At 43.2% G+C, this 23,831-nt stretch overlaps 1 protein-coding gene across 4 annotated transcripts in view; it reads right to left on the reverse strand.

Moving 5' to 3' along the window:
* The window catches only part of ARHGAP1 (Rho GTPase activating protein 1), a 126,326-nt gene that overhangs the window by 53,715 nt on the left and 48,780 nt on the right, over window positions 1–23,831 (reverse strand). For all 4 annotated transcript variants that reach the window (XM_082271143.1, XM_082271140.1, XM_082271141.1 and 1 more), the window contains exon 4: window positions 650–737. In XM_082271143.1, coding sequence (XP_082127269.1) covers window positions 650–737 — 88 coding nt within the window. The remainder of the gene's footprint in view (window positions 1–649; window positions 738–23,831) is intronic.

Raw genomic sequence — 23,831 nt, forward strand, 5'->3', positions numbered from 1 at the left:
TTATTTATTGGATGTGTTTTATAGCAGAAAGGAATAAAATATTGTTTTTTTTTTTTTCAAAATGGTCAGTCTTTTTGTTTATAGCGCAAAAAAATAATGATCAATTATCATCAAAAGAAAGCTCTATTTGTGGGAAAAAAGGACATCAATCTTATTTGGGTACAGCGTCGCACAACCGCGCAATTGTCAGTAAAAGCAACGCAGTGACTTATCACAAAAAATGGCCTGGTCATTAAGGGGGTAAAACCTTCCAGGGCTGAAGTGGTTAAAGCTTTTTTTGCAAGCAAAGTTTTGGACAAAAAAAAAAAAAAAAAAGCAAAACTGAACTATACACAAAAGCCCACAAGCAATCCTACAAAGCCACAGTTTGGATTAGTCTGGCAGTTAAGCCAACACAGAAGGGTTTCTTTTTACAGCTGGAAATAGTAATAAAACCATATGGAATGCAGAGGGCCAAGCACCAAATATGGTGTGAGCTCTTACCACTAGGAGGAAAACAGATTATAAGTGGGCCAGCTGCCTATGTCTGCTGTCAGGCTCTACAGCGGACCTTTATGTTTGCACTGCAAAGACTGATTACTGGGCCTAGCTGGAAACATGGCAGGGCCAGCTGGCAACACAGCATCTAGGGACTACTATAGCCACTTACTGTAGAAGTTTAACATGATCGAGCTGATGACACGGAGGCAGGCGGCAGGCGCTGAACACAACGATCTTGCGCCCAAATTTGTCATCGCCTGTAAAATGGAAACAGAAGATAATGTTACAAAAACAGAAGTGAATTCCGCACAAGCTAACAAATACCCAGTGCCAATAGGCACTTGTTCTGTGTGCTGATCAAACATTTATCAATATAAGGTGGCTACAGATATGGCGCGTTTAGGAATGAGAAAATGTTACAGCTATCTTTCTGGAAAAAAAAAAGACAAGAAACTGAGGAAATACAGTTGTATTCAAAATTATTCAACCCCCACTGAAATTGATTGTTTTGGCCAGTTTGACATTGATTTTGATCATTCAGTCATCCTGCTTACAAATAAATCAAAGAGGCACGTGTAGGTCAGACAAATATAACATAACATTTATAATGAAATAACCACAAATGTCTTTTCTGTGCTCACATCATTATCAGTTTTATTCAACCCCCAAGTGACATTCAATCTTAGTACTTAGTACAACATCCTTTTACAGTTATAACAGCTTTTAAAAACGTGAAGCATAGCTTGACACAAGTGTCTTGCAGCGATCTACGGGTATCTTCGCTCCAGTTCAGTCACATTCTTAGGCTTGTGCACTGCAACTGCTTTCTTTAAGTCCCACCAGAGGTTCTCAATCGGATTTAAGTCTGATGACTGTGATGGCCACTCCAAAATGCTCTAGTGCAGCCTTTTTCAACCAGGGTGCCGTGGCACCCTGGTGTGCCTCCAGGGTTCTTCAGGGGTGCCTTGGCATAATGGCAACAAACTTCCACAGGTTTTATCCTTGTAGAATTACAACTCTGGGAACTGTGCTGGTCAAGCCACTGACACCCTGACAACCCTGGGCACTGTGTGGGTCAAGCCACTGGCACCCTGACAACCAGTGAGATCACTGGTTGATAAGGAGAATGACAGGTGCTTGCAAAGCATCCTTATTTACTCCTCCTCACCCCTTCTCCATCAGCACTGGGGTCGCATTAGCAAATAGAAGAAGAGAAACCGAGGGAGAAGAGAAACCCTAGAATACTAGCCCGTACCAGTTTGCAATAGTGGAGGAATAAATCACTTCTAATGTTGGATGGCCCATGTGTATGGATGTTGCTGCCTTAGGTAAAACTATTAGTTTAGGTTTTTTTTTTTTTACATTTTAGAATGGGATGCCTCGAAATTGTGAAGATCATTAAGGGTGCCACAACTGAAAAAAGGTTGAGAAACATTGCTCTAGTGGACTTGGAGGTATGCTTGGGATCATTGTACTGTTGAAAGGTCCAACGTCTCCCAAGCCTCAGGTTTGTGACGGACTGCATCACATTGTCATCCAATATCTCCTGGTACTGAAGAGAATTCATGGTACCTTGCACACGCTGAAGCTTCCCTGTACCTGCAGAAGCAAAACAGCCCCAAAGCATGATTGACCCCCCCCTCGCCATGCTTCACAGTAGGCAAGGTGTTCTTTTCTTCATAGGCCTCCTCCAAACATAGCGTTGATCCATGGGCCCAAACAGTTCTAATTTTGTTTCATCAGTCCACAGAACACTATGCCAAAACTTCTGTGGTTTGTCCACATGACTTTTGGCATACTGCAGTCGACTCTTCTTATTCTTTGGAGACAGCAAGGGGGTGCGCCTGGGAGTTCTGGCATGGAGGCCTTCATTACGCAGTGTGCGCCGTATTGTCTGAGCAGAAACTTCAGTACCCACATCTGACAAATCTTTTCTCAGTTCCTCAGCAGTCACACGGGGACTTTTCTCCACTCTACGCTTCAGGTAGCGCACGGCAGTCGAAGTCAGCATCTTCTTTCTGCCACGACCAGGTAGCGTTTCAACAGTGCCCTTTGCCTTGAATTTGCGAATGATGCTTCCTATGGTGTCTCTGGGTATGTTTAACATCTTTGCAATCTTCTTATAGCCATTGCCCTTCCTGTGAAGAGTAATCACCTCTTCTCTTGTCTTCCTGGACCATTCTCTTGACTTCACCATGTTTGTGACCACACCAGTAAATGTCTAGAAGGAGCCGAGTATCACAGTCATTTTAAAGCTGCCTAATTGGTGCTTATTAGGCTTTATTGCTGCTCCCTGACATCCACAGGTGTTTTCAATACCTGATTGAAAACACTTCAATGAACTTCTGTTCTTCAGAGTGGTAGTCTTTAAGGGGTTGAATAATTGTGTCAATGAAGAATTCACAAAAGAAACATTTACTACTGTATTACAAAACCAATTCATGTCATTTTAGTTGCATATGGTTCTTTAAGAAGTCCTTGTAGGATTTCATTCTGAATACAATTACAAAATGTACACTAAATTCCCTTAAACCCTTTACAGCATTGGGGGGTTGAATAATTTTGAATACAACTGTATAGTGAAGTCAAAAGGGAGACCACATTAAAGGTGGTATCTAGGGGTGCAATAGGCTTTAAATGTACCCCAAAAGTTAGAGAAGCTCATTTAACCTTTCCTGGACCAGTTCTTTTGTACCAAAAAAAAAAAAAAAAAAATCTCATAAGCCCTCATTTTACTTTTTTTCCCCCCCCCAACAAAAAAAAAAGAAAAAACTAATTTTGCCCGACTACTCCACACATCTCAAATAACGATCAGTCTGTAAACCTGCAATCATTATACTCTACTAGAAAATATTTAGACAGCTTTAAAATCTAATTGGCAAAAGAATCAGACAGTTTTACTTGATGTCAACAGCCAAACATGTCAACTTAAATGTTCATCATTGCATGAATCCACATAAATATCACAGAGAGTCTTTGAATTTCATGCATAGGAGAGCAATTTCTCCTATGACGTTCACAGGGCACCAACAGACATTAGGGATGGTTCACCCGATTCAGCCACTTATGGTCATACTGTGGAATAAGGGAATTGTAGAATGTTGGCATTTCTGAAGGCCTTCCCTTAAAGTAGTAGAAGCCAATTATGATGATAAAACTAATTCATCCTAGCTTACCCCATCATTGTTATATTTTGTTTTAGGCCTCTTATTCACAAGATGCACCTAACGGGCAGCATTTCCGGGTTTGTACATGCGTCTTCGGGTGTACACACTTTGCATGGTGAGACACATAGTTCCATCACTGGCACTGCAGTTTGTGCCTAGTAGACCATCCTACATGTCGCCTAGTTCATGCGATGCATGTGCATGTGATGGCCCAACAATACAATCAGATGGGCAGGACAGGTTAAAAGATTACAGGCGGTCCCCGGGTTACAAACAAGATAGGGACTGTAGGTTTGTTAAAGTGGAGTTCCACCCTTAAAAGTCACTTTGCCCCATCTGCTTGATCTGTCTCACCTGAAAAATAAATGGATAATCACAATTTTTTTCCTTTACTTACCTTGTTTTAGAAGAAAATATACTTGCCTTACTTCCTCCCTCTTCGGCCGTGGCCCACGCCGTCACTTCCTGCTTGCATTGATTCCTGGGAGCTGAGCGTCATCGCTCCCAGGAATCAATGCGTCTGCACCAGCCCCGCTCGTCAGTTCCGGTGCAGGCATGTCATTCACTGCTAAACAGCTTCTGGGCATGCCCAGAATCTGTGCAGGAATGACGTGCCTGCACCGGACATGACAAGCGGGGCCGATGCAGGGCATTCTGGGACGAAGAGGACACAGAAGAAGCGGACGCCGAAGAGGACGCGCTGGCTTCAGCTGCCCACACCTGAGATGGCAGCGCTGGACAAGACATTTTCAAGGTAAGTATTTCTTCTAAAAAGGTAAGTGCGACCCGGGACAGTTCAGAGGCTATCCATTGTGGAATGTACTAGCCCCGACTGTCTTGGGGTATTTTTATTAAAAAAAAAACTTTCCGAGGGTGGAACTCCACTTTAAGTCGAATTTGTTTCTAAGTCGGAACAGGTACATTTTTTAAGTGTAGCTCCAGCCAAAAAAATAATTTTTACGTTTTTTTGGATAGCATAGGGAAGGGTTACCACCCCTGTACCATTTGTTTTGCTATCTGTACCCCTGTTCAGAAGATGTCACCTCACTTTCTGTCCCTATGACAACAGTTTTTGAAAATTTTAGGTTGTTGTGGAAACAAGGATTAGTGATAAAGCTTCAGTGGAGACACCTTTTTCCTATGAGAACTCTTACAGGGGTGAATTTCCCTTCCTAGGGGTAGATTTCTTCTCACTTCCTGTTGTCTCCCTCTGTTTGTAAGTAGGTGTCGTTTGTAAGTTGGATGCTTGTAACCCGGGGACCGACCGCCTGTACAGCATTTGTTTTAAACACTCAACATTCTGTCCTAATTTGAATTTCGGTAGGTGCAAGTACACTGGCTTTCGTTCGAAAGAACTTCTTCTGCGGCGTCAGAGAGCAGTCTGATGCCCCAGAAGTTCTACTAAATGAAACATACATCGGACGGAGAATAGCGGTCACTATGCCCGCTCAGAGTGCTGGGGGTGTAGTTTTAATGCTCCGAGTCTCCTGTTTGCTTCTAATAAATCCACTTACAGTACTTCACTATGAGATTATTTTATGGTGAAAAAAAAAAAAAAAAAAAAAAAAAACAGATATACTGTGTGGATCTAAGCTCATTTGGTAGTCTGATACCAGTGTGAGGGCGGTGTTATGGTAGCGACAGCAAAGAAGATCTGGCTGTGTGGCGTTGCTCAGCTATCCATCCCTGTGGGTTTTGTCCCACCTAAATGCGCTTTTAGTGACGGTTCACACTTGTGCACTGCAAATTCTGTGCGGAATCTGCACCGCATCTAAACCACACCCTGTGTTAATGCAAACCGCTGCGGGTGTGTATATGAACTGACGTCGGGGACGGTGCAGGCGCATTGATTCCTGGGAGTGATGACGTTCAGCTCCCAGGAATCATTGCAAGCCAGAAAGTGACGGCAGCGGCCGTGGCCGCAGAGGGAGGAAGAGGAAGTAAGGTAAGTAGATTTTCTTCTAAAACAAGGTAAGTGAAAAAAAAAAATTGCGATTATCCATTTGTTTTTCAGGTGACCCGGAGCAAGAAGATGGACCGAAGTTCAATTTTAGGGTGGAACTCCACTTTAACAACACCCCAAAATCAGTTCGCAAAACGCAGTGTGATTTCCAGAATCAGATCACATGGGTGTTAACACCCATGCGATCGGATTCTAATGCGGCCAAAAAAAAGGGTCCTGCATGATTTTGGTGCAGTTTAAGCAACACAGAATAATGGCTCAAAAATGCACAGCTGAAGAATCACGTGATTGGAACAGGAATGCAATGTGATTCCTGTTTAAAAAACGCATGCAGTTCCAGCACCAATGCCTGGTACGCACAATGAGAATATGGGACGAATGATTGTCTTATAAATGAAGGAGTTTACTCAAGTTAGGAAAATTCTCATACGATCGAACAAACATTTGGAAGCGATGTAATGTTTTGTAGTGTATTGTATTTTCGGACAACAACTGTATTGAATAAAACAAAAATCGTATGATCTGGCATCCTACGAGAAAATTATTAGTGCTGGTCGGATCAGATAATAAATTGGATGAACTGTTGTGAATGGCTCTCAAAAACTCTGTACCATGATCAGATTATGGTACGATCGCTCTGAAAGTGGTATTTTTCATTCAATTTTCTGATCGTGTGTACAGGTCTTTAGACCTTTCTGAAGCTGAGGTCTAAGCTTTTGCTAAGCAGCTTTGTTTTCACACCTGGTGGCTGATGCATGTTGGATAGATCAAGATTGATGCACGGTGAATTCTTAATAGCGTACAACTGAAACACAGCCCCTCCAACACAGATTAGAGATCGAGGGGCAGATTCTAGCAAGAGTCGTGGGCACACAGTACCGCCTAGACCAGGATTTTTCAACCAGGGTTCCGTGGAACCCTAGGGTTTCTCCTGAGGTTGTTAGGGGTTCCTTGAGCAATGGGCAATTTCCGCCTCCCAGATAAGTTTCCAATGACACCATTGTTCTTTTTAGCTATCTGTAAGGGGGTAAATCTTTCCAATGATGAGAAGAGTAAGGAGCATTCTTCCCACTGACTGTCACACTAATGTGTCATGAGTTGTAGATTTTGAAATTTTTAGCAGGGGTTCCCAGAGACCAGAAATTTATTTCAAGGGTTCCTCTGTGTTGAAAAGGTTGAGAATGGCTGACCTAGACAGTAGCTTGTAGTTCTTTTCCTGCGCCTTGGACTCCCCTGAGCTAGAATGTGTCAGGTGATACAAATGCTGCAACTGTTCTTTAGTGAACTTGCACTGTAGATCACGCTCCCATCCTCCAAGTATGGCTGTAATATTGTTTTGGATATTGATGTGTAATATCAATGAGTGCTGCTGTCAATTTTATTTCACGCCGATTGGCATGGAAATCTAGCAGGCGATATACGTGTATTATAGGAGTATAGAATGCAGAAAAAATTCTGTCAACCGCACAATGATTTACGATCTACCTGTACTGGGCACATAGAAGGCATTATAAGTTTTATGGTAAAGGTCAACTAATTACTTGAAACTATACTGCCTGAGCTATCGAAAGCAGGAACTTGCTACGATTTTATGCATTTCTCCTGGCCAATTGCAAATGCTGCCCCCTTACCAACAGACCACTATCAGGGGTGTCAACACGGCACTAACATTCCCCTCGCCATTGGAACAGTCAGATTAGGTCACCTACAGTAAATTTGAGGACAGATATGCCATGTCCATGCTCAGATTTGGATTGTGATGCACAATTACGATCTGTTGAAATGAACAGAATGGAAATAATAAAACAATGTACCTATTGAAACCTTCTCTGTCAGAAACCACAAATGTTTCTTGAACAGTCTATACCTTAAAACTTGTTTCTCCACTTTTCTTGCATAATACTTTTATTGCAGAAATATTCCTTGGATTCATGACTTGCACTACTGGTCTGACATCTACCTACAGATTTGCATTATTACTTTCTTTCACATAGAAGGCAGGCAGCAGAAAAACTTGAAAAAGCACACAGGACGGACACAAATGCCTAGTGCACACAGGGAGGACACAAATGCCTAGTGCACACAGGGAGGACACAAATGCCTAGTGCACACAGGGAGGACACAAATGCCTAGTGCACACAGGACGGACACAAATGCATAGTGCACACAGGACGGACACAAATGCCTAGTGCACACAGGGAGGACACAAATGCCTAGTGCACACAGGGAGGACACAAATGCCTAGTGCACACAGGACGGACACAAATGCATAGTGCACACAGGACGGACACAAATGCCTAGTGCACACAGGGAGGACACAAATGCCTAGTGCACACAGGACGGACACAAATGCCTAGTGCACACAGGACGGACACAAATGCCTAGTGCACACAGGACGGACACAAATGCCTAGTGCACACAGGACGGACACAAATGCCTAGTGCACACAGGGAGGACACAAATGCCTAGTGCACACAGGGAGGACACAAATGCCTAGTGCACACAGGGAGGACACAAATGCCTAGTGCACACAGGGAGGACACAAATGCCTAGTGCACACAGGGAGGACACAAATGCCTAGTGCACACAGGGAGGTTGGAAAGTCAGAAGGTTTTTTTTTTTTATCATAATGCACCCTGCCCCCACCCCAGGCGGTGAACCAGGCCACCCCATAGCCCCAGTAAAAGGGGGGGGGGGGGAGACAGTCACTTACCATACCAGGAACAAGGAGGGCACGGCTCCAGACAGAACTTCCTCTCCTTCCAAATAGGGGGGCTGTCAGCCAGGAGGAACGCTGCGACTCGGGCCGAGACCCGGTCGTATGCAACCTCGCAAGGCGTTAACTCGCTGGGGCTATGTTGCGGCCGACCTAGGTCAGAGCTGAGGTCTGCACGCTCGCTGGCCAGAATGGGGTGACCACTGAATCTAGATTATCCAACCCATCGCCCAGTCCAACAGTTAATTGTAGATCTCACAGGAAAAAAATAAATTGCCAGGACCAGAGATCCCAGCAAGGAACTAGAACCTTATTCCTGATTAGGCAGAAAAAAAAAAAAACACTGAGTACCTATAGCAGAGAGAGGGAGGAGTATATCCCCCCCCCCCTTCCCCGGGACTGCCCACATATGTAGCCAGCCTTTTGTTCAGCCTAGTGTCCTACTCCTGTAGGGGGCAGTATAACCAAGTGGTTAGGATGATCAGAAGGAGCTGTGTCTGTCAATGAACGAAAGAGAATGTGAGTGTCACTTTTTGAATTGAATTACTAAAATAAATAAGCTTTTCATGATATTCAATTTTTTTTGATGCACCTGTATATGGGAGCAGTTCTCCCTGTCTGCCTTTGTATTTGTCTATACAGTTCTGAAACCTACACAGCTGTGCCAAACAGCACAGCCCTGTTTTGCAGGGCAGGGGACCAGCCTGTAACCTAACAGGGATTAGAGAAGCAGCATACTTCTTCTAAGCATATGAGCACTGCAACAAAACTGACTGGATCCTTACTGCTCTCCCAATGGCATTTCTAAGGTCCAGATGGGGTATAGCATTGCATTTTTTACCGGTTCCATATTATCACTGGGTGCATGCAATCACAATTGTGAAAGGGTGTAGCACAGGCTGCCGTGCTCGTGGGCAGTCCACAAAGATAAAACCTGACACATGAATACACAGAGGTGTTGGAATTCGATAATGGTCTTGTGTTGGGGGTGGTGGAGATTTTAAGAAACAAGTGCATTTAAGACAATTTTAAGAGCTAGACGCGTTGGAGTACTCTAACGTTTTTAATGTTTCAACTCACAGGTGAAACTATTCTACATGTGAGGTGCTCTGTGAAATCTGGCTACAGTCCTAACTTGGTTCTCACACTTGGCTTAGGACTTTTTCTCCACCCAAGAATGACAGTGCTGGGTGTCTGAGCAGCAACAACACTGTTGCATGTGAGTAGGTAAGTTACATGCTCCCAATACCTGGAAGTACTCTTCTTCCGACAGCTGAATAACGCAGCAGGGAAGGAAAAGGAAGATAAGTAGGTGCAGCTGGGGAAGCCAGTTGCGTTGTCTTCGCAGATAAAGCACAGGTTCATCTTAAAGCAGAGCTCCACTTGTCTGCCCCACTCAAAACCAGGTACCCCCCCTTCCCAAAAAAAGGTGCCAAATGTGGCAGCAGGGGGGGGGGGGGTGTTTACCTGGTTTTGAGTGGGGACCTGGTTTACACCCCCCCCCCCCCACAGACAGTCAATTTACAGAGTGCAAGGCTTCACTGCCAGGTTTCCCTAGCCAAGATGGCGGCGACAGTACCCGAAAGCTGTATCAGCACTCGTGCAAAAATGCACCGATACCTAAAACCGATACTTTCAGGCTCAGTTCTTTCAGCCGTTAGCAAGATTCCCCCACTGACGGCTGAATAAAAAAAAAAAAAGCTGTTATTATCAGTTGTTTAAGGAGTGGGACGCCGCATCCTTAACAACCGATGACTCATTCAGCTGTCAGTGGGGTTGCCTGTTGACAGCTGCAGTGTGAAAGAAATCCGGCAATTGGATCTGTCAAAAAAAAAAAAAAAGCAGCCGGGCAATGTTTATTAACAACATTGTTCAGCCGCTGAATCACTAAGATAAAAAGAAACATTGTTTCCTTTGATATCTTTCTGTTTCTTTATCTACAGATCAAAGGGATGAACGCTCTGTGGATTAAGTCAGTTTAAAGCAAAACTGGCAAGTAAAAAAAAATTTTTGGGTGAGTTTTTTTTTTTAATTAAAATGTTCCTCTGTTTAACATCTTATTAACCCCTAAATTTACTCTAATCAGCCCTAATTAACTCCTTATTCACCTTCATATAATTATTTTCCTGCAGATTTGTTTTGTTCACTTCTATAGAAACTATTAATAATGAAAACTTTTTTTGTTTGCTTTGTTCTTTAATATTTTTACACCTTTAGAGCCGGTTCACACTGAGGCGACACGACTCCTTACTACTTTCGGGGGCGACTTGTGCATTACCATGCACCACGACTTCGGAGCGACTTGCAGGGACTTCACATAATGGAAGTCTATGCAAGTCGCTCCGAGGTCGCTCCGAAGTAGTACAGGACCCTTTTTCTAAGTCGGAGTGACTTGTGTTGCTCCTATTAGAACGGCTCCTGTAGCGGTCAATGGACCGTGAGGGAGCGCGACTTGTCAGGCTGACAAGTCGCGCTAGTGTGACTCTAAAAAGTATTGGTGCTCAGAGTAAAAAAATAAATAAATAAATAATGGTATAGGTGTATCCCTAGTATTTAGCCCTTCACTGCGTTCAGTTTTAAAGCAAATCCATTGGAAGATGTTAAACTTGATATCATTGTAATTCAGAACATTTTTTCATTTCTTGCTCTTTAAACTTCCATGCAAAAAAATGTTGAGCATTCAGTTTGTGCCCCAGCACCTCTAATGTACCATCTTCATTTACACAAGAGTTTTATTATGCAGTACAGGATAAACCTTTTCTATAGCGTTGGCTTGCAGTGTTGCCATTAACACGGTATATTAAAAAGGAACAAGCACGCACCCACTTTTCACAATCCCTGTAAAATGTGACAACAGTATTTAGGCAAGCATAAAACATTTGTTCACATTTTACCAACATCAGTGAGATATACTGTATACTTCAGGCACTTTGTGCAATATCTTTTAAACTGCTGCACATTTTTTTTTTTTTTTTTCTTATCTGCAAGGCAAAGGCATAATGTGCTAGTATGTACCGCATACTAGCACATTATGTGAAACTTATCTGAAAACGAAGCCTTCCAGTGATGCGCTGTCATCGCTGAAGACCGCTTCCATCTTCACCCGTCTTGCTTCTTGGTTCGCAGACTTCAGCTCTGTGACTGGCCAGCAGCAGCGATGACATCACTCCTGGTCACAGCACATGACTCTGAAGGAAAGGCACGGGTGGCCGTTCCTGCAGAGCACATGCACCATTGATGTCACTGGCTGCATGTACAGTAAATACCTCCTAAGCGGTGTACGTTTAGGAGATATTTTCACTACCTATAGGTAAGCCTTATAATAGGCTTACCTATAGGTAAAATGTAAAGATGGAAGTTTACTTCCTCTTTAAATAAAATTTGCACAGGCTACAACACTATGTGCAGACAGCCCAGCTCTAAAGGCATAAGGCTCCAATTAGAAGACAGGATCGGTGTGGATGTACAACACAAAATGCATGACCGTGTAATCATAACAGGCTGCATTGTAGAAATGGACAAGCATACACAGGGACGGAGGCATGACATCAGCTTTGATTTTTGCCAGGAGGAAAAGGGGATAAAAATCACTACAGAAAGCATACAAACTGCAATAAAAAATCTGATAAGGAGATTTCACCTTCTTCATTCTATACAAAAACAACACAAATGTGTTGCCTGGGGTATGACTGCATGGTTCAAATATAAGGAATCCAAAGCGGGCCATACATGGATCAAAATTCAACCAGTTCAGCAGGGACCGGCCAAATTTCAATCCATGGTCGTACACAAGTCTATGTATTGATAAACTTGTGTACGACCAGCCTGCCGGGTTTTTCCCAATGCTTAGTGCCACCAGCTATAGCCAGAAACAATAATCAATCATTAGAGGCTTTCCTGCCGGCAGAATAGAACAGCGATGGAGGAGGGATTCCCCTATCAACACTGACCATGTTGATAGGGAAATCAAGAAATTTTCCTTCCTTCTGGAAGGCTAGGAAATTGCTTAATTTATGGCCATGTGTGAGGTCAGGCAGTTTCCATTGCAGCACTGTCAAGATTCTGAAGTGTGACTCTAAAGGCCCGTACACACGTACCGATCGTCGGCATACAAACGTCGGTGGACGAAGGATCTGCCGATTGTACGCGTGTTAGTATGGTGCCTCCGACAGATGTCTGCGCACAATCCGCGGACAAAAGTCTTTCTTGCAAACATGAAAATATTTGTATGCCGACACCAGAACGGACGATTGTTCGCCTGTCAGTACAGAATTCGGCCGACAGACCGCAGATTTGCAAGACTGGGCATGCTCAGAAAATAGAAAACACAGGGAAAGTTAACCATTACATGACATCACTTCTGCAGTCGGCGGACAAAATTCTTGTGCTGTCCTTGTGCTGTCTTTGCACTTTTCAGCAGACACCGACATCCCGGGGAGAAAAGAGGAACATTTGTAAGCCGACCATCGGTACGTGTGTACGGGGCTTAAAGCAGTGCTGGGACAAGGTCCTTCGGCACCCAATGTAAAAAGACAAAAATGCATCCCCCCCCCCCCCCCCACAACCCCATGGCTTGCGACTTGCCACAGCTGCATATTTTGAGGGTCCTGCCATTTTGCATTCCACCCAACCTCTGCTGCAGCACCCAAGGTAGCCACCTCTTTTGCCTGTCCCTAGGCCCGACCCTGCTCTCAAGCAAATCAGACTGACATGGTGATCACAGAAAGAAACAGGTACCTATTTAAAGTGGTTCTGAACCCTTACATAAACCCAGTGATGTGACTGGCCTCAGCTGATACACAGAGATGAAACCAAGCCTCCTACATAAGTTGTACCTGTTTATCTGCAGTCTTCCCTTCATCCGTTCGAAAAGCGCTGAATATTTAAAAATTGTCCAAGCAAAAAAAAAAGGAAGGGGGAGAAGAGCCGAAGTTCAATTCTGCATAGCTCAGTGAGGAGAGCTCTGAGAGCTGACTGGAAGCCAAGGAACACCCCCCCCCCCCATTTCACACAGCACACAGGAACAGAGCTGAGGCTGTCAATCAGCTGTAGGTCCCTTCCCTGTCACCATTTTTCTCTTGGTGTCAGGAAAACGTGTCAGAAGTGATTCATGCTGATAGCAGAGGAATGAAGCAGCAGAATGAAATTACACTTTGTGCTCTTTATTGAGACAAGTACACACTATAGAGAGAGATTTGTTTTGTTCATATCTCATGTCTGAGGTTTACAACCAAAGATTAAATATTTGAATTCTTGCACAAGTTCTATTAAGACCGGTGCACTTTACTACAATATAATCCAGTGAACCACCAAATGCCAACCTTTAATTTTAAGTAGCAATTGCTGGCAGCTCTAGCCACAGCCGAGGTCCCTAATGTTGTCGTTCTCCATTTCAGACAGCCAAGTAGAAGTAGCTTTGATTGAAACGCTTTCTGTCAGTGAAGCTCATGCTTTATAATTGAGCAATAGATTTTATAAGAACTAGCCTCTCCTTATAGGGAAGGTTGCAGTCCTATCTGCAGACTCATTGCAGCCCCAGGCTGTGAGAAACCAACTCTTATCAGCCATCCCCTGAGAATAGGAACCAGGCAGCTATTAAAAGGGAACTCCGAGACCTAAAACCCTGACGGCTTAGCACTGAAACACATTGCACCCAGCTCTTCTTAGTGCCAATGCAACCAGTTCACACCATCTTTTCCTATTCTATAATAAACAAAGCAGCAACCAAGCGTAATTACTGAGTATGGCAACTACATAGTTGAAGGTAAAGTTTCAAGAAAATTGTACAGAAAATTGTATAATGTATGGCCAGCCTAAGGCCTCTTGCACACTGGTGCCTAAAAGTGTACCACTTTAAGGCAAATGGGCTTTTTTTATGGATGTAAACGCAGACCATTGTTTTCAATGTGCATCTAAACCACAACACTACCTGCCTGGAGTTTGCATGTTCTCCTTGTGCCTGCGTGGGTTTCCTCTGGGTACTCTGGTTTCCTCCCACACTCCAAAGACATGCTGGTAGGTTAATTGCATCCTGTCTGCCCCTAGTATGTCTACGTAAGAATGGAAGTTAGGGACCTTGGACTGTAAGCTCCATGAGGGCAGGGACTAATGTGAATGTAAAATATATGTAAAGTGCTGCGTAATTTGACGGGGATATACAAGTACCTTTAACCACTTAAGCCCCGGAAGATTTTACCCCCTTCCTGATCAGGGGGTTTTTTGCGATTTTTTACTGCGTGACTTTAACGGACAATTGCGTGGTCGTGCGACGCTGTACCTAAACTAATTTCACGTCCTTTTTTCCCCACAAACAGAGCTTTCTATTGGTGGTATTTGATCACCCGTGCGATTTTTTGATCATGTGCTATAAACAAAAAAAAGAGTAATTTTTGCAAAAATAACAATATTTTTCACTTTTTTTTATATGAAATTCCCCCCCAAAAAAAAATAAAAAATCAAAAGTTAACATTTTCGGCCAAATTGTTTTATGCTACATATGTTTGGTAAAAAAAAAAAAAAAATTGCAAAAAGCGTATTTTGATTGGTTTGCGCAAAAGTTATCGCGTTTACTAACAAAGGGAAAGATTTTTGTCATTTTTGGTGTTTTTTTTTTTTTTTTTTTTTTTTTTTTTAACGAGTAATGGCGGCAATCTGCGATTTTTTTTTGCGGTACTGCGACATTGCGGCGAACAGATCGGACCCTTGACTGACATTTTTGACACTTTTGGGGGTACCAGTGACATTACTGCAGTAATCAGTGCTATATATATGCACTGTTACTGCAAAAATGACACTGGCAGGGAAGGGGTTAACTGTATTGGACAGGGAGGGGTTAAGTGTGTCCTAGGGGCGTGCTTCTAACTGTAGTGGGACATGGCTATTGGTGTAAAAACAAAGATCAACGGTTCTACATAGTAGAACCGTCTGATCTCCATTTTTACACAGGGGAGAATGACGGGCAGCTTGTTTACATAAGCCGCTCTGCCTTTCTCCCGCTGTACCGACGATCGGCGAGTGACTGGCGGACATCGGGTCCGCCGGTCACACGCCGCACTCCTACGTCACTCTGCCTGGCCGGGGCTGACTGCCACAGTAAATATACGTCACTCTGCCTGGCCGGGGCTGACTGCCGCAGTAAATATACTGTGCACAGTCGGCAACCGGTTAATAAATAAAAGTACACACTGGCGCATAAACATGTGCTGCGTAAAGATCAGTAAAAATATATTATATACACACATACAGGGGAAAATGTATTATTTGATCCCCTGAAGATTTTGTAAGTTTGCCCACTTACATAGAAATGAAGAGTCTTTAATTTTTATCATAATCATAGGTGTATTTTAAAACAATAGAGACAGAATATCAACCAAAAATCCAGAAAAAAACAAAAAACACACAGGATACAAATGCTATAAATGGAGTTGCAGTTCAGTGAGTAAAATAAGTATTTGAGTCCCAAGCTAAACATGACTTATTTACGAGCAGATGCACAAATGCACGCATATGCCAAACTCCCTTGACTAAAATAATGCTAGAAGAATTTTTTACGCCTGTGTATACCTATGCACAAATATGAGCGAGCGCTATACTACACGTCTGGGTTTTTTTCTGCTGGAAGGTCTGATGTTCATACAATCAGTACAGTGTGCTAGTACCCTAAATTAATGACATTTAACGCTTTTTTTTTTATTATTGATATCTTAGTGCTGCTGGCCTCCTGCAGTCTTGTTGCAGCAACTCCTCCATGCACTCGCTTCTGCAATGGCTGTAATTCATTTCCTGATGATGATAACAGTGAACCTTGCCTGTGTAATTTGTACTGAAACAGTCACATGTTGTCTCTAATGGAAGCTCATGTAACACATAACTGGGTGACAGGGACAGAGTGATATCAGAGGAAAGGCCTGAACAAGCACCTTCTTTTAATCAAAGCTCCAGATCTAACAATATTAACCTTCATTTTTAAAATGAAATAACCATGCAAAAGCATATTGTAGATTTTAGAGATTATTTTTATGTGTTGTTTTAATGAAAATTTTCTTGTCTGCCTGTACTACACCTTTAAACATCAAAACTCGGCCACTATTATAGCAGCCTTCAGCCTGGGTTCACACTGCTGCGAATCTTGAGCGGTTTAGATGGGGTTAGGGAGCCCAAAATTTGCATGTCACTTGAATAGAAGAGATATCTATGCGTTTGGTTCACATATTAGCGTTTGCGAATTTTTGTTGCGGGTAGAAAGAAAAAAAAAAAAAAAAAAAAAAAGAAGAGACTCCCGTGCTTCTTTGGTATGGGTGCGATGCAAATGTGCTCGCACCTCCACACAGCAACGTAAATTTACACCTCACCCTGGACAAAAACCTGCATCAAATTTGCACCACAACGCAGCACAGCAGTGAACCCAGGCTCTAGGTGTGGACCAATTACCTTGGACACGTTTACACACAGTGTTTGGCCCCACCCCCATGTTGAGACACCTGGCTGATTTCAGACATTCCTCACTCTGAGAACATCACTCTATAAAGCTGGTCATTGTTGGATTAAAAATCTACCAGTTCAGCAGGTAATGGCCAAATTTCGACCCATCTATAGCCATTCCAGCTCGAAAGAAGTTGATCTAATGATTAGCTTGTCTCGAACTGGAATGTTGGACAATTTTCTTTCAATCAGTGCATGCAGAGGATCAGCTGCAGCGCTGATCAATGTATTCTGACAGCGGATGAGTCCCCATTGTCAGAATACAATAGCACAGCAGGGAGGATTCCTCCATTCACCTCGATTGAGTGGGTGGAGGCATCCATTTGTTCCATTTTTTTTTCTTTTTTTAAAAATCAGCCTACTGGCTGATTATAAAAAAAAAAACAATCCATCTATGGCCAGACTAAGGCCCCTTTCAGACAGCAGAATGTCTCAGGTGGATTCGCCTGCCCAGCTGGGGATCTCTCCACCGATCCCCACTGAGCAGGCAGATAACAGGTCCCTGTCCGCTTCGCTATTCCGATCCCCACTGAGCACGTTCCCCACCAGTTTGTTTTTAGTAGATCGAATCTGATGCCGGCGGGTATCAGCGGACACATGTCTCACTGACATCCGCCGTTGTATAGAGAACAATGTGTGGTCCGATTGGGTCTGCCTGAACAATGAGGGACAGGAGGCCCCAATCAGTCTGCTGGTGTGAAAGGGGCCTAACACTGGTCAGTCAAAAAACAGAAATCCCAAAGACCCTGTGAAGTGCGCAATTATCTATTAAAAAAAAAAAAAAAAAAAAAAACACCTTCTGATATTTTAAACATGCTCAAAAATATGTATGTCAGCGCCTCCTTAAAAATCTTTAAAAAAAAAAAACTCTATTAGCCTATGTCCTGCTTCATTGTGTACTCCAAGGCCATATTTACCTGTTATTCCGGATATGCTTTGACTTCCTACTTTAGCATTCTAATCTCTCATTATGAGAAATATAATTATAAAAATATTTTTGAAGTTAGTTCTAAAAAGTGGTTGTAGATCCCCATAAAATCATGTTTTGTCAGAATAATCTGCTATGACCTGTCCGTCTTGGCTAAGCCTACTCGGCATGCTCATAGCTTCACTGAATTACGCAAGCCCCTTCCGCCATGACAAGGCAGTGATCCATAAAGGGGATAGGGTTAAATCTATGCTAATTTTCGACCATAGTGATGCAAAACAATTGAAGGGACAGGATGGATTTTTTTCATGAACAAATTTCAGTCAATGTGATTTTGTTTGGGAAATCCCATTCATTCTGAAACCCAAATTTTAAAAGCAAACATTTTTGAAGTTTTTATTGCCTACAATCATTAGGTCTCTGGTGGACTGTATCAAATATACCAAAGAGATTTTTTTAAATAAAGGTTCATACGAAAAAATACTAGTGTATGAATCCCAACTTATTCCACACAGTACTGAAACTAGATTCTTTAGTGCTTGAGGCAAAAAATATACAGTGCAGCCTCCAATGAGCTATACACTACCTCGACACCAAAGACGACAGGTCTGACACGTTTTGGATTCCCCACGCTGAAGCACCCATGGTGACCACCTCTTTATTCCTACCCTGTGGCCTGGCCATGGTTTCAGACACTAGCTGTATTCTACACCAACCTATTTCAACCCTGGGGTGCCTAGACAAAAATATCAAAAAATTTCCCAGAATTGCCTGAACAATGTCAAAAAGCCAGCTAAGTGATCAAATCTGCCTTTTTGTTACACAAAGCCATAGGTTTTTATTGTGCATCATTACAACCCTGGGCCACGGTGGACCTTGCTAACAACCAATGACATCATGCGCCTGCACAGCTTCATAGCTTTCCCCTTCCCTGCCCCTCTCCATTAACACTGGGGTTACGTTAGAGTGAGGAAGAAGAGAAACTTGGAATACTACTCAGTACTGGTGTGCAAAGGTGTAATTGCTTAGTGAGAATAAATAACCTTCAATGTTGGGTGTGCCACATGTGTGGATCTGTTGCAATATTACTAAAAATATTTAATTCGTTTTTTGCATTATAGAATAGAGATCTTGAGTTCTACTGAATTTTAAAGGGTGCCTTGACTGAAAAAAAGGTTGGGAAACAATGCTCTATGTGACGAGAGTCACTTTGGTTGGGGGGGGGCCGTGGAACCCAGCTTACCTTAAAGAGGTTGACAAATCCCTCTCTCAGCTCCCTAGGCCCCTCTCATGTGTAAGTCACCCTGTGTATTAGGGGCACAGGGTGACCGAGAAAAATGACGGGCAACTACCTAATGGATTACCTCAAATCGGTCAGTAATATTTATCAACAATATACCTGAAGAAATATATGACAATTTAATCCCACTTTACACTGTGAGACCTATAGCCAGTTGCCATGAAGTCTGTAACTCCTAAATAATAAAAGCATTGTTTAGATGTGGATTCCATGTACTCCACCTAGGCTGGTTTAAGTGCGAAGTTAGTTAGCATGTTAATTATATCCTTGTCAGCTAAAGTAGTTGCTAGAGGGGGGGGGGGGATTAGCCATGAATCAGCCCTACCTCGTTATTTAAACCATTGTGTGATGTTTTGGGTAAATATTCGGGTCATTGCTCATGTAGTGACTGACATACTTCTCAAGTGTATAAAAAGTTTGTAATCTTGTTCAATAAATCAGTTTCAGAGTTTGCAGCTAAAACGAGTGTTGTCTGTCTAGTTCTTGGTTGAAATAGGCGGCTAGAATATCGGATATCCATGTTCAAGACTGGAGGAAGCCGTATACCGATGGAATAAACGCAAGCACATTGTGTGTCGGTCCCTTCACAAGAATCCACCTGCTGTGTAGAGGGAGGGTGAATGATGAAAGTTGCCCACTCATACTGAGAATATTTCAGATCTGTTGACCGCATTAAGAATATGTTCCATTAAGAATGCAAATGTATAACAATAAACAGCAGGAGAATTATGGCTCCCGGGGCGCATAGGTGTACATGGAATTATGGAATGGTCACAAAAATAGAATGCAGATGAAAGGAATGAAAGACATGAAGCTCGCCAATTTTGGCACCTGTTGACAGCTATCTAAGGCAACTCAGTCCACTATGGCAGCTGTACAAAAGGGTAATAAGGAGAGCTTACATGAGTTTGATTTTCTGCAAGAGATGATATGCCTTTCTTATACCTACCTATTGATTTGTACCAAAAGTCATTATATTTTTTCCTATTGCAATCCTTTTATTTTTAAAAGAGATGAAAGAACAAGAACTTTGCCCGTAAAAGGGGCTAAATAGGTACGTAAGCATACATCAGTTGTTGTCAGATTGGGTAAGGGCTCTTTCAGACGGCCGCTCCGCTGTTTTTTTTTTTTTTCACGGAGCGGATGACATTTGTGTCATCTGCTCCGTATGTCCGCATATCATCCCATCGGTTTGCGGATGATATGCGGACATAATGTAAGTCTATGGGCATTGCGGATGTCAGCGGAATACCATCCGCTGACATCCGATTTTCCTTCCTTTCCGTTTTTTGAACGGAGGAAAAATAGGGTTCTGTTCCGTTCCAAAAAACGAAACAGAACTGAAAGGAAGAAAATCGGATGTCAGCGGATGGTATTCCGCTGACATCCGCAATGCCATTGACTTACATTATGTCCGTAAATCATCCGCAAAAAAATAGGATGATTTGCGGACATACGGATCGGCCGTGTGAAAGAGCCCTATGCCTTGAAATTTACTCTGCTCCAAGTACTGCTAGCCTAGTTTCAAGGTTCTGAAGGTGAACTAGAAAAAGAAGGAAACAAAGATCATGGGGGAAAAAAAAAAAAAAGGTGAAGAAGCAGGGAAGGGAAAAAGAGAAAAGCGGAAGGCTGACAGGAGAGAAGGGCAGGGGAAAAAAGACAAGTGGAGGGGGGTAGGGTCTGTGGCTCAGTTACAAACATTCTGTGAGTACCCTATAACTAGCTAAGGGAAGCCTGGTCCAGGGAAAGTAGAATATAGTGAAGCCAGGGTTTAAGAAATTTTGACTGGGAGTCCGTAAGAATGCTAAAGAGTTTTGTGTTAACAAGTAACATATGCCCTTTAACCTCAGCTTCTTCTATGCATTCTATATTCTAAGTGATGGACTGTTTAGCTGAAATGAAGAGGATAGTAGCCATTTTTTGTTCCGTGACAGTGAGTCCCCGAACTGATTAGCTCCAGTCCTCTCTCTTTCTATCCCCCTCAATGCATTCAGCGGTGGCATCAACCCCATTAACCCTCCCCCCTGCACCCCCTTCAAATGGTAGAGATCTAGTGTTGAGCTACCCACGCCTGCAAACCAACATGCCATAGACTTGAACTAGACATTGCTGCTGCGGTATGGGTACATCTAATTCAAGTCTATGGGAGATTTGTGGGCAGGTGTTGGCAACCCAGCACTCGGGAGGTGGACTGGGAGTGGGATATTTGAAAACCTGAACTAGAAGTACATCCCTGAACATTTAAAAATAAGTTAACGCTCTGATCTACTTGACCAGAAAGCAAAGCTGTAGATCTCAGGGGAGGGAGGAGGACGATGAGTCCACAGTCTCATTCAGAAACTATGTTGTTGCCTGGAGTTGCATTTTAAATTAAAAACTAAAAACAACAACATCTTTCCACTGTCTCTGCGGGAGACTACAACTTTCCATAGACATGTTTATGTGCCCAGGGGAGCGTTCAGCAAAAGATCACACAAATATAGAGAAAAAAAAAAAAAATACAAGATTGAATGTTCCATGAAGGAATTCTCTATCAAATTACTTCATGAAAGGCAGGTCAAGGACAAGCTCAGTGGTACACTGCGGGGTTCTTCAGAGGGATTCAAGCAGTTCCTCAGCAGTAGTTCTTATAGCAAGCTTGCTGGTTTTCTATGATTCCCCATATACCTTTTTATTGGCTCTCTTCTGTTCTGTTTAGCACAGGGAGCCAAAAGAAAACACCTAGCACTTGCCCTGAGAAAAAAGAAAAATGGGATTTTTGACATACTGTAAATTCCATTTTTCTGATGTTCATTAACAGATACAGCTTCTGATCTTCATAACCATTGGGTTATACTGCCCGCTTAAAGGAATAGGACACTAGGCAGAATCTGGCTACGCCTATGGGCAGTCCCAGGTGGTATACTCCCTCTCCCTGCTAGAGGTACTCAGTTTTGTTACAAGCAGTGTCAGAATAATTACAACTCCACAGAGGGGTGGGTGCTGTGTCAGCCAATGAACATCAGAGAAATGGATTTACGGCAAGTCACAAATCCCATTTTCTCTTTCGTTAATTGACGGACACAGCTCCTGATCTTCATAACCATTGGGAGATCCCAAAGTAGTGCTAAACATGACGGATGGTTACAGCAAAAAAATTCCCCAGGCAAAAACAGTAGCCAACCAGGCAACGAGAGCTCAACCAAAAACAACTGGAGCCCATCTGAAAAAAACAATACAGTAAACCCCCCTCCATTGCGGGGGTTACGTTCCAGACCCAGCCGCGAAAAGTGAAATTCCGCGAAATAGAAAAACCCTATTAAAATGCATTGTAGGCATGATTTTTTTTACTGTCACTGTACGTGTAGAAGCATTTTAAGGTCTTTAAACACACTTTTAAAACAATAGAAACTCATTTAAACACATAAAAGATGCTTAGAGACAGAGCAAGAGCTATGAAAAACACAAAAATCTTTCATTTTTAATGATTTATATAGTAAAATAACATTACAAAAAAAAACGCGAATTACCGGGACCGCAAAAACTGAACCGCGAAAAATCAGAGACAACCTTTGGGAGGAATGACGGACAGGGCAAAGAACCACATTATCTCTGTGAATCACCAAGTAAGGTGAACAATAGGACAATGCCGCCAATTCCAACATCCTGTGTGCAGAGGTGATAGCCACCAAAAATGCCACCTTCTGAGACAACGTAAGCAAGGGAATCTCCCAAAGATTCTCAAAAGGAGGCTTCTGGACAACAAAAGCACCAATTTGAGGTCCCCAGGGCAGAAATGGGGACCGCACTGCAGGAACCAAATGGCAGACACCCTAAAGAAAAGGTATGCACCAGGGGAGTATGTGGCCAAGGGTCGTTGGAAGAAGATTGACAAAGCCAACACATGGCCCTTGATGGTACTCAAGGCAAATTTCTGTTCAACCCCCCGTTGAAGGAAGGTTAAGATCCGAGCCAAGAAGAAGGAGAGGATGAACCCCAAGAGATTCACACCACGCAATGTACGTCTTCCATGTATGATGGTAGATCTTCCTAGAAGTAGATTTCCTAGCTTTTAACAGCGTTGGAATCACTGACTCAGATAAACGTCTATCAATCAGCACCTGGCGTTCAACAGCCAAGCCATCAAAGCCAGCAACTGAAAAGCAGGATGGAAGATTGGTCCTTGGGATAGCAGATGCTGTCTGAGAGGAAGCTTTCATGGAACATCGGCGACGAGCCGCACCAGATTGGCGTACCAAGCCCGGCGAGGCCAGTATGGAGCCACTAAGATGACGGAATCCCTCCTGCCTCCAGTGGCGCACCAATAAGACCCTGTAAACAGTCCAGGGACAGGGGCAAGTTGTAAAGAAAGAACCTTGCGGGGGGACATTGAAACTTGATCTTTTACCCGGACTGAACGACTTTGTGGACCCACTTGTCCTGTACCAGGGAAGTCCACGGGTCAGAAACCAACGAAGACGTCCCCCCACCCCCGATAGGGGTGATGGCGCACCTTTATGCTCAAGGAGCCTTGTCTGTTACACCAGATTCCTTTGGATGTTCCAGAAGAGGCCCTGAAAGACTTCGAGACCTTGTGACCCTGAGGGACGAAAAAAAAAAAAAACTTCTTATGAGCTGAGGAGGGCCCATGCAAATGACGAGATTTCTTGCCCTTAGTAGCCTGCGGAAGAAAAGTACTGTTTGCCCCTGTGAGACCTTTAACAATGTTATCCAGGCTAGCTACAAACAGGTGATGCCCTTAAAAAGGGAGATCAGGCAAGGCCTTTTTAGAGGTCAGTTCAGCAGACCAGCATTTA

This window comes from Pelophylax lessonae (genome assembly GCF_965119305.1).
Source record: "Pelophylax lessonae genome assembly, chromosome: 10".
Taxonomy (NCBI): domain Eukaryota; kingdom Metazoa; phylum Chordata; class Amphibia; order Anura; family Ranidae; genus Pelophylax; species Pelophylax lessonae.